The 11106-nt window shown below is 46.7% G+C and overlaps 1 protein-coding gene across 4 annotated transcripts in view; it reads left to right on the forward strand.

Moving 5' to 3' along the window:
• The window catches only part of LOC146355125 (uncharacterized), a 28078-nt gene extending 24651 nt beyond the window's left edge, over positions 1–3427 (forward strand). For all 4 annotated transcript variants that reach the window (XM_084840682.1, XM_084840684.1, XM_084840680.1 and 1 more), the window contains exon 2: positions 1814–3427. In XM_084840682.1, coding sequence (XP_084696808.1) covers positions 1876–2895 — 1020 coding nt within the window. In that variant the 5' untranslated portion in view covers positions 1814–1875 and the 3' untranslated portion in view covers positions 2896–3427. The remainder of the gene's footprint in view (positions 1–1813) is intronic.
• The last annotated feature ends 7679 nt before the right edge of the window (positions 3428–11106 follow it).

Here is an 11106-nt window from a genome sequence, read left to right on the forward strand (position 1 = left end):
ACTGTTGTAATGATGGACAGACAAAACAGGCGAGTTTCCCTTATTAGAAGTGGTGCTCAGTGACTAAGCTACATGTGATGCCTGCAGAAGGTCCCAGTTTGACTCTCTGGCAGGTCCAGGGCATGGCTGGGAAAGGTTTCTCTCTCAGACCTTGGAACACTGCTGCCAGTGGGGTAGAGTGGACAGTACTGACCCAGGTGGACCAAAGGCCTGACTTGATGTAAGGGAGTCTCTTGCTACAGAGAGAAGTTTGGCCTGTGCTGGGGGAAGTTGTTCTTGTTGGATTTCTGCCTGTTATGCCACTATAAAATGCACAGGAACTATTTAAAAAAAAAACAAAACACGTGGCAACCTTCCCATGGGTGTTCAATAAGGTACCAACTGTGATCCTATCTGGACAAAGATAGCCTAGCTACAGTTATCCATGCTCTGTTAGCCTCCCATTTGGAGGATCACTGCAATGCATTATATGTGGGGTTATCTTTGAAAACGGTCTAGAGACTTCAGCTAGTCCAAAATAGGGCAGCAAGTTTGTTAACAAGGACTGGCTAATGTGATCGTATTATGCCAGTGCTTTATGATCTGCACTGGCTGCCAGTCCATTTCTGGCCCAAATTCAAAGTGCTGGTATTAACTTACAAACCCGTAAAGGGCTTGGAGCCAAGTTACCTGAAACATTGTCTTCTTCCATAGATACCTCCCTAACATCATCCTCGGAGGCTCTTTTCTGCGAGCCCCCGCCAAAGAAAGTGAGGCAGGTTGCTACTGTGAAGAGGGCCTTTTCAGTGGTGGCACTGCTCTCCAGAGAGGCTTGATTAGTGCCTACATTGTGGTCTTTTCATTGCCTGGTGAAGAAGACCTTTTTATTTTCCCAAGCTTTTTAGCCATTCACTTTAAAAACGTGTGTTACTGCATTTTTCATAGAATAGAATAGTAGGGTTGGAAGGGGCCTATATTTTATATCTTTGCACTGCTGCTGGCTTTTATCTTGGTTACTACTTTGGTCTTATTCTGTTTTAAATATATATTCTCTGTTACTATGTTATTGTATTTTACAGTTTTAAGACTGGTAATCCACCAGGAGAGCTTCAGCTAATGGGCAGTATAGAAATGTAATACATAAATAAATGTAGGAAAGGTCTTGACAAAGGACTTGGAAACACCCATTTTAAGTTGCAGCACTCTGAATTTAAGTGGGATGCAAGGGGGAAACTACCTATTTGTAGTTTCCTCCTTGCATTGCCTAAGGTGGCAATGGGAGTTGGTTCTCTGGAGAACTTTTGAAGAGTAAGCAAGGCTTTATTTGAGCTCTGGTAGAGGAGACAGTCACTTTATTCTGGAGTAAAGATACCAGTAAAGGGGCATTTACTGCATTTCCAGCATCAGATAGAAAGACACTGTGCATAACTTGGCATTTATTATAGTTCCTAAACAGGTGACTGCAATTCTAGGTTTGATAGCATGTGAGAAGCTGAACCTGGTTAAACGGATACTGGCCATACAAACCAATGGGGGAAAAGAGTATGAGACACTTCTTTTGCATTATCAAGATATATTTGAAGGACTTGGCTGTTTACCAGGTGAACATAACATCCAAATAAATAAATCAGTTTCCCCAGTGATCAAGGTGGTGGTGAGGGAACTTCAGACAGGACCTAAAGATGGAAAGTGCTATGTGCAGTTTGTGATGTCCAAAATTTATGCCAAAGCAAATTATTACACCCTATGCATGTGGTTGTACACCATGACAGACATAAAAACAGATGAATCCTCTGTTTTTATGTGAACTTTGTGCCTTTGTTTATCTTAACAGGTTATGGAACTGCACTTGTGACTTAGGGAGAGAGTGTTCAGCTTCACCAGAACCCAGACAAGATGCCTCCAAAAAGGTCCAAAGGGAAAGTTCCGCAGACTTCAGGTCAGAAAAGACAAGTGAAGGGTCGGAGGAAGTCGGTAGAGCAGCAGAAGAACCTCCTTGTAGAGGGGCCAGGGAAAGCTGGCACCCTTGATAAAAAAGCGAGGAAACGCAAAGGCACTACTGCTCCTCAGAGAACATGTTCAGGTGAGAACCCTAACATCTGCACTGAATGCGGGCAGACCTTTTCGCAGGGCTCAGACCTGATGAACCACCAGAGAATCCACACGGGAGAGAAGCCCTATAAATGCTCCGACTGCGGGAAAACGTTCAGCGTCAGTTCCAACCTGAGCAGGCATCAGAGAATTCATACAGGCGAGAAGCCGTACCTTTGCTCTGAGTGTGGGAAAAGTTTCACTGACAAGTCGACCTTGGTTCAGCATGTGAGAACCCACACTGGAGAGAAGCCCTACCAGTGTATTGACTGTGGGAAAACCTTCAGCCGTAGCTCCCATCACAAGCGCCATCTGAAGAGCCCACCGGAGAAACGACAGGGCAAATGCAGTCACCAGGAGAACCCTGCCACTAACTCTGCAGTTCCTGGCAAAGCCAAGAAGGCCAGAGTCTCCAAGAAGCAAAATTCTCCCTTCGAAATCCCTCACACATGTGCAGAGTGCTGGCAGAGCTTCAACCAGACCTCAGACCTTGTCAAACATATGCGTATCCATACAGGTGAAAAGCCCTTTGAGTGCAACCACTGTGGGAAGTGCTTCAATGTCAGTTCCAACCTTATCAGACACAAGAGAATCCACACAGGGGAGAAGCCCTACACCTGCTCCGACTGCGGGAAGAGCTTCACCGACAAGTCCACCCTGACCCAGCACAACCGCATCCACACAGGAGAGAAACCCTACACCTGCAGTTACTGCGGGAAAAGCTTCAGCCGCAGCTCCCATCACAAGAGACACCAGCGGATCCATGCAGGAGAAAACCCTGTCTCCTTTTTGCCCCTGTGGCCTTACCCTAACCAAATGTACTGAGAGTCACACCCGTGTGTCATTTAGCGGGACAGAATTTGCAGTGGGCCTGTCTTGCTGGAGCCCCAGCCATCACCTCACAGCACCAGGCACTTCTCAAATTTGAATAGATTTATTACTTTCACATGCCCCTGCAGTGGCTCAGACTGATTGTCTGCACCCTAAATCACTAACAGTTCGTGATGGACCAAAAAGCAAATTTAGAAGCCCCAGCGCTCAAAATCAAAATCCACCTTGGGTCATTTGGCAGATGTGATTGGTGCTCCCTCTATGGGGCTTTTCCTGCTTCCCTTTTGCAAGGATCTCTGCCCTCCCCAGACCTGTCCTTAAGCACTCTGTTTTATTTAATGGCATCTAGGATGTGCAGCCTATAGATTTTTTAAAAAAATACTCCGTTAATAGAAATATTATTGCAATGTAATAAACACTCATGATGTATGATGTTTTCATATATAATTGACATTACTGTCCTGAACATACAGTATAGCATCTTCTGTCGGTGAGCACGGTAAGAGTGTGGGCCCCTCCTACTTTTCTGAACACCTCCTGCCAGGTTCTGTAGGCCTTGTTTGCCCACTCTTAGGAAGCACATGGACGTTTCCTGTAAAGTAGTTCACTTAATGCTTTTTAAAGTGGCTTTGAGTAGCATTTTTGCAACTACCTTGTTCCTGGGCTTGCCTTATATGTTGGGTCGTGGCCAATGGGCCAGCTACCAGGACAGAAAGCAAAGCTACTATCCAAGGCAAGCCTGATCTCTTGATGTGGGAGCAGGGTGCAGGCGGTGAGGCTACAACAATACATAAAAATCTGTTCGTAGCCCCTAAAAGGGCTACAATCAATTCCTTGCAAGCTAGGCCTGGTACTTCTAGGGGGTGGGAATGACCTTTTTGCTCCTTCTCACTGTGGTCATTGTTCTTTGGTCTTGTGGAGCAGGTTAGCCCATCAAGGGCCCAGTAACTCTCACACCTTACCACTGCAAGCAAAGTCTCTGAAAACATTTCTTAAGTCTCAGAGCTGACATTTGCTTACAGCAAGAGACTCCCCAATCGTTCCCCCTTCGCCCTCACAGCTGGTGGGCTCCTTCCCAACAAAGTTATCTCATGAAGGTGATTTGTGGGAGATGCAGGACAGATCAAAGGAAGTCCTCCACACAGTGCATAGTTAAACTATAGAATTTACTACCACAAGTTGTAGTGATGGCCACCACTTTGGATGGCTTTAAAAGGGGATTGGACAAATTCATGGAGGAAAAAGTTGTCAATGGCTACTAGTTCTGATGACTATATGCTACCTCCAGTATCAGAGGCAGTATGGCTGTGTACACCAGATGCTGGGGAACACAACTGGGAGGGTGGCATTGCACACAAGTCCTACTTGGGGGTTTCCCACAGATAGCTGTTTGGCCATTGTATGAACCAAATGCTGGATGAAATGGACTTTGGTCAGATCCAGCATGGCTCTTATGTTCTTAAGGTATCCCTGGGCTGGGCCTACAGTCTGGTGTTTCTGGTGCATCTTGTGAGCTTGGAGCTGTCCTCTGTTCTCGCTAGGACATGTAGTTTGCTTCTGATCTCATCCAGGTATGACTGTTTGCTATCATATTGCTTCCTTTATTCTTGAAATGAAAAGTGATGCTGTGCTTGTGATCTGGGTCTCTGGCACAACACTCTGTCCTCCCAGAGGCTGCTGGGGGTCAAACTGGAAGATATGGGATCATACCCCTTTCTGGGTGTGTGTTAGCACCTGGGAGATCTTGCATGGACTGCACCCACCATTGCCCCCTAATATCTTAGCAGAAGCTCTCAACTCTGATGTCATCCCACTGCAGCAGAGTTGGACCCTTGGTCTACACAACATGTAGCAGAATGAGGCGGTAGAATTCTTGCATTAATATCCCTACAAACAAAACTAGCACCTCAAAGAGTGAACTAAGCTAGAACATTTGTCCTTGATGTGCAAAGTTTCTGCTTGCAGGGTGGCTTTGTTTAATACAAGGAGCATTGAAAAGTGGCACCTCCCAACTACAGCCTGCAGTCCATTCTATCACCTCAACATTCTCTCACTTCAGTCAGCTGCCTGTGTAGACCAGGCCTGACTGAGCCATAGATGCTCAAGCCATGTACATCCCATGGCAGTAAGTTGCACAAATATTCCCAAGAGCAAGTCAGAGTCCTGAATCAAAATCCTCTGAATCAGAGTAATCTATGATTGCGATCCAAAGCCACTCTAAAACTGGCAGTCCATGCCATTCCACTGGGCAGTTTCGAGGTGCTCTGAATTTGGGGCTTGGCCTCCTGGCTACTGTGATGTAGACATGTGGCCAACTGATTTGTGGAACCATCATGCAATTCAGCTATATGATCAGCCAATGCTGAGGCATCATGTAGGCTTGAGAGTAGTCGACAGGTAGGAACCAGATGTGACAAGTGACTCGGGCCAGGGAGAAGATCCAGGCCTAGCTGCTTCCGGTCAGGCTAGGATGGAGATGGCAGTGTGGTAAATAGACGCATTCTGACACACCATAGCTGCGCATCTCAGGAGGTGGAACTGCTTTGCAAGATTCCCTGGAGAAGTACCATAGTGACCTAAAATTAACAGGGAATGCACTGGAGGCCTCAGTTGTCCTCTAGACCAGCATGGCAAGTGCTGGGGTGTGGCATCATTGTACTTATACCTCTATCGCTTGAGCAGTAACTCTTAAAAGGGTCTGCAAAGCCTCCTCGATGCCAGCGTTTGATCCCCGCTGAGTCCCGGGGGGATGAGGGGGAGTTGGCTTCCCCATCTGGTTGTTTTTATTGCAGGGTTTGTCTGGCTGCTGTCCGGCCCTCCATTGGAGCATGTTGCCAGGACTTTGGAAATGTAGGTTGTCAGTCAATGCCCTGTACCACCAGTGGGGCCACAATGGCTTTGATAGCCGCACACACGGCGATACAGCCTCTGGGTACCAGACTGCGCTGCTCTGCACAGAAGGTGGAATTCAGCCTGGTTTGGGCCACACATTACTGCAGTGGCATGGGGAGTTGTTCAAGTAATGTTTGGATGCCGGAGACATGTGGGTGGTGTCAATTACATGCTTCCTTCCAACACTGGGGTAAAGGGCAGGTATGGTCAGGCACTTGCCAAGGGCCCACACCCCAGCAGGGACTTGCTGACAAGAGCTCCCTCGTGCTGCGCCTCTTCACCATGACAACCTGCTAGAGCTGCCCAAGGGACTACATATTAATTGTTCTCCAGCACAATCTGTGGGCTCCAGATGTCGCTGGACTCCAATCAGCTCTAGCCAGCATGACCAATGGTCAGGAATGATGGGAGTTGTAGTCCAACACCTGGAGGGCCACACATTCCCTATCCCTGCTCTACCATCTGTGTGGAATTGCCTATTTTTACTTGTTTTGGCCTCAGTGTTTCAGTAACCATTTCACCTCCTGCAATGCATTCTGGGACATTACCGGAGATTGCAGCAATCGTACCACCCCTGGATGGCCAGGTGTCCTCTTTTGCAGATGACAGCCCTCTATTTGAAGGCATGCCAGAGGACTGTCCTCTGTTTGAAGGCATCCTCTGTTTGAAGGGCTCTCCAGTCCAAGTCTGGTTTCAAGATAAAGAACCATCAGAAGGAAGAGCCGGGCCTTGAAGTTGCCCATCCGCAGCACCTGGACAGTGGAATAAGCAAGGCACACAGGTCACCTAGTCAGAGCCTTCCACGCTATGGTGACGTGTGCTATTTTGTTGTTTATTCGGTCAGTCGCTTCCGACTCTTCGTGACTTCATGGACCAGCCCATGCCAGAGCTTCCTGTCGGCCGTCGCCACCCCCAGCTCCCCCAAGGTCGAGTCCATCACCTCCAGAATATCATCCAAATATCTTGCCCTTGGTCGGCCCCTCTTCCTTTGGCCTTCCACTTTCCCTAGAATCAGCATCTCCTCCAGAGTATCCTGTCTTCTCATTATGTGGCCAAAGTACTTCAGTTTTGCCTTTAATATTCTTCCCTCAAGTGAGCAGTCTGCCTTTATTTCCTGGAGTATGGACTGGTTTGATCTTCTTGCAGTCCAAGGCACTCTCAGAATTTTCCTCCAGCACCACAGTTCAAAAGCATCTATCTTCCTTCGCTCAGCCTTCCTTATAGTCCAGCTCTCGCAGCCATAGGTTACTACGGGGAATACCATTGCTTTAACTGTGCAGACCTTTGTTGTCAGTGTGATGTCTCTGCTCGTAACTATTTTATCAAGATTTGTCATTGCTGTCCTCCCAAGAAGTAAATGTCTTCTGATTTCCTGGCTGCAGTCAGCATCTGCAGTAATCTTTGCGCCTAGAAAGACAAAGTCACTGCCTCCACATTTTCTCCCTCTATTTGCCAGTTATTAATCAAGCTGGTTGCCATAATCTTGGTTTTTGGAGGTTTAACTGCAACCTAGCTTTTGCACTTTCTTCTTTCACCTTCGTCATGAGGTTCCTCAGCTCCTCCTCGCTTTCAGCCATCAAAGTGGTATCATCTGCATATTGGAGATTGTTAATGTTTCTCCCAGCGATTTTAACTCCAGCTTTGGCTTCATCAAGCCCAGCACGTCGCATGATGTGTTCTGTGTACGGGTTGAATAGGTAGGGTGAGAGTATACAGCCCTGCCATACTCCTTCCCAATTGTAAACCAGTCCGTTGATCCGTGGTCTGTTCTTACCGTTGCTACTTGGTCGTTATACAGATTCCTCAGGAGGCAGACAAGATGACTTTGTATCCCCATCCCACCAAGAACTTGCCACAATTTGTTATGATCCACACAGCCAAAGGCTTTAGAATAGTCAATAAAACAGAAATGGATGTTTTTCTGAAACTCCCTGGCTTTCTCCATTATCCAGCAGATATTGGCAATTTGGCCTCTAGTTCCTCTGCCTTTTCTAAACCCAGCTTGTACATCTGGCAATTCTTGTTCCATGAATTGCTGGAGTCTACCTTGCAAGATCTTGAGCATTACTTTACCAGCATGTGAAATAAGTGTCACTGTCCTATAGTTTGAACATTCTTTGGTGCTTCCCTTTTTTGGTATGGGGATATAAGTTGATTTTTTTCCAATCTGTTGGCCATTCTTGTGTTTTCCAAATTTGCTGGCATGCATCACCTTGACAGCATCATCTTGCAAGATTTTAAACAGTTCAGCTGGGATACCGTCATCTCCTGCTGCCTTTTTATTAGCAATGCTTCTTAAGGCCCGTTCCACCTCACTCTTCAGGATGTCTGGCTCTAGCTCACTGACCACACCATCAAATCTATCCCCGATATTATTATCCTTCCTATATAGATCTTCCGTTATTCTTGCCACCTTTTCTTGATCTCTTCTGCTTCTGTTAGGTCCTTGCCACCTTTGTTTTTGATCATACCCATTTTTGCCTGGAATTTACCTCCGATGTTTCTAATTTTCTGGAAGAGTTCTCTTGTCCTTCCTGTTCTATTATCTTCTTCAGCTTCCGTGCATTGCTTGTTTAAAAATAATTCCTTCTCTCTTCTGGCTAACCTCTGGAATTTTGCATTGAATTGGGCATCTCTCCCCCCATCACTGTTGCCTTTTGCTTTCCTTCTTTCTTGGGCTGCTTGCAGTGTCTCAGCAGACAGCCATCTTGCCTTCTTGGTTTTCTTTTTCTTTGGGACGTTTTTTGTTGCCGCCTCCTGAACAATGTTGCGGACTTCTCTCCATAGTTCTTCCGGGACCCTATCTACTAAATCTAGTCCCTTAAATCTATTCTTCACCTCCATTGCATATTCATGAGGAATATTAGTAAGCTCATATCTCACTGTTCTGTGGGTCTTCCCTATTCTCTTTAGTCTGACGTGTGCTATATTTCTATTTAAATTATAGTAATAATTTCTAAATTTGTAGCTATACATATAAATTAGCATATGCAAATTTGTTTCCTCATTTTTTGACGATGCATTCCTTTGGGGGGGCAATTCCTAAGTGGCCACCCATAGGCGTGCAAAAATGCTATAAATGAGAAGGGGCATATTTTGGACACCTGGCTCAGAAGGGTGACCATGTGGTTCCTCTGATATGTCCACACAGTATAATTAACAATATAAACGGCAACTCACTTTGCCAATTTGCTACATGCCGAAGCAGTTGCGTGACTCCCCTTTCAGAGAAATTAGCAGGCGCTGCCACTTATTTTTCAACTACAGGGCTGCATGTGGAGATAACCCGAGCTTTAAGGGCCATGTTGTTGTGGGCAACTGTAGAATGACAGCCTTCAGAGAAGGGTTTTGCCAGTTGGCCAGGGAATCTTCTGAGGAGACTGTTAGCTTTCAACTAAACGTAAAGGACTTGACGTAAAAAAAAAGTGGGAACCATGTGATACTGATATTTTTAAAAGACTGCTTTGCTTTATTTCAAGTATTCAAGAGGAACAGGCAATGCCAAGAAGATCTTCTGCAGTGGCCAGTGAGGTTACCAGGTCCAGGAAATTGTTCAAGATGTCCTGTGGGAGTCCAGGTTAGAGCCAAACCAGGGCAGATTGTAACAGTAGCATGCGGCAGTGGTTTTTAAAATGTTTTAGCTTGAAAGAACCCTTTCCATATGGCATTTTCTAACAAACCTAGGTGCATCTTAACGGAACCCCCTATATGCAGTAGAGAATTCTGGGAAATATCCTGGGCCTCACAATTCATACAGCGTACAGGCCTGGCCTCTTGGGCCCCAAGCAGTGGTCCATATGAAGCGATAGTGTTTCATGAAGCACATCTGACCCTCCCTTGTAAATATGTATTTAATAGAAGAACGAGAAAGGTGTTTTCCAAGGGTAATAGAAATGTGGACCTCTTTAAACATTGTGTTAAACTACGTGGAATGTAACTCTTCTACATTTGTGTAAGTGCATATGCCTTAGTGGTCCAGTTTTCATAACAGTCTCCTATTACAGTACACAAGGAGGAGGAATAGTTTAATTCCTGAACATGGCTAATATATAGCTATCTTGAAGTCCCATTAGATCCTCCCTCACTGTAGCACAGGGCAGGACAACCTCCAACCCAGGGGGTTGCCAGATCAAGCCCTGCCCCCTCCCTCCCTGGGCCCTGCCCCCTCTCTAAGCCCCACCCCCTGGTCTGGCAAGAGGGGAACCCCTCCGATCAGAGATAACAAGGGGGAATCAGAAGGGGATGCCCCCGAACTCAACAGGGACTTGCAAGACTGACTCCTGCAAACCCCAGCTCAGCCCCTTCCTACCCCAATCGCATCCAATCGCCCCTGATCACGACACAAGCAAGGCAGGAAGGAGGCACCCAGATCCTGCAGGTGCCAGCCGAGTCCCTTTCTATGCAGCAAGAGGCACAGGCATGGTCTTATCTGGGAAATGAACATTGAACCTCCTACCCCAAAGTGAGCATTATGCCCTTAGACAAGCCTTCCCCAACCTGGTACACTTCAGATTTTTTGGATTTCAATTCCCATCAGCCCCAGCCAGCATGGCCAATGGTCAGGAATCCTGGTAGTTGTAGTCCCAAACATCTGAAGGGGACCAGGTTGATTAAGGCTGCTCTAGACCAACAAGCCTGACTTAAATCAGGCTTATTGGAATATCAACTCTGTACATCCTGCAGAGGCCAAGATGTTCCCCGTGGCAAATTATCTCGATATTAAATTAACCAGAATTCCACTCCCCCTGAATAAAGCAATGAGGTTATTAGAGCAAGGTCTGTGGCTGCTCATTTACGTCAGGATAATAGTAGATTTGGAAGATCGCCAGAGCAAAGACAATGAGCCCTCAGCTCGATCCGACTTGTGCCCTGAAGTTGAGAATCCGATACTGCTTGCCTGGGCCCAGGCATGGGCAAGCTACCCACAGAGTCCAGCAGCGATGCCCACTTTCTGTAGCTGAGCCTGATGAAACTTTCAGTGACAGAGTGTGTTGCTGGTGCTTCCGGAAACATGTGCCTGCATTGCTTGGGACTGGAAAGAAATCGATGGATCCTTCAGCAGGGAGCGATAATATGAATGTAACAAAAACATACATGCAGGTACAAACCCACGTCCGCCCCACCCTAACCTGCCAGCTATTTCCCCCACCCAAACACTAGACAGATTTCCATTCCCACGCTGCATATTAGACAATCTTGTAAAAGCCCAGCCTCAACCCTTTCCCACCAGCTGCACAGCTCCTACCCACCAGCCCTTCTGCCTTCCTGCTCCGGTCTCCTTTCCCATCATCCCATTCATCCTACAGGCTTTGT

Source organism: Heloderma suspectum, chromosome 2, assembly GCF_057233095.1.
Source record: "Heloderma suspectum isolate Gila_16-S chromosome 2, 16-S_ref, whole genome shotgun sequence".
Lineage (NCBI taxonomy): Eukaryota > Metazoa > Chordata > Lepidosauria > Squamata > Helodermatidae > Heloderma > Heloderma suspectum.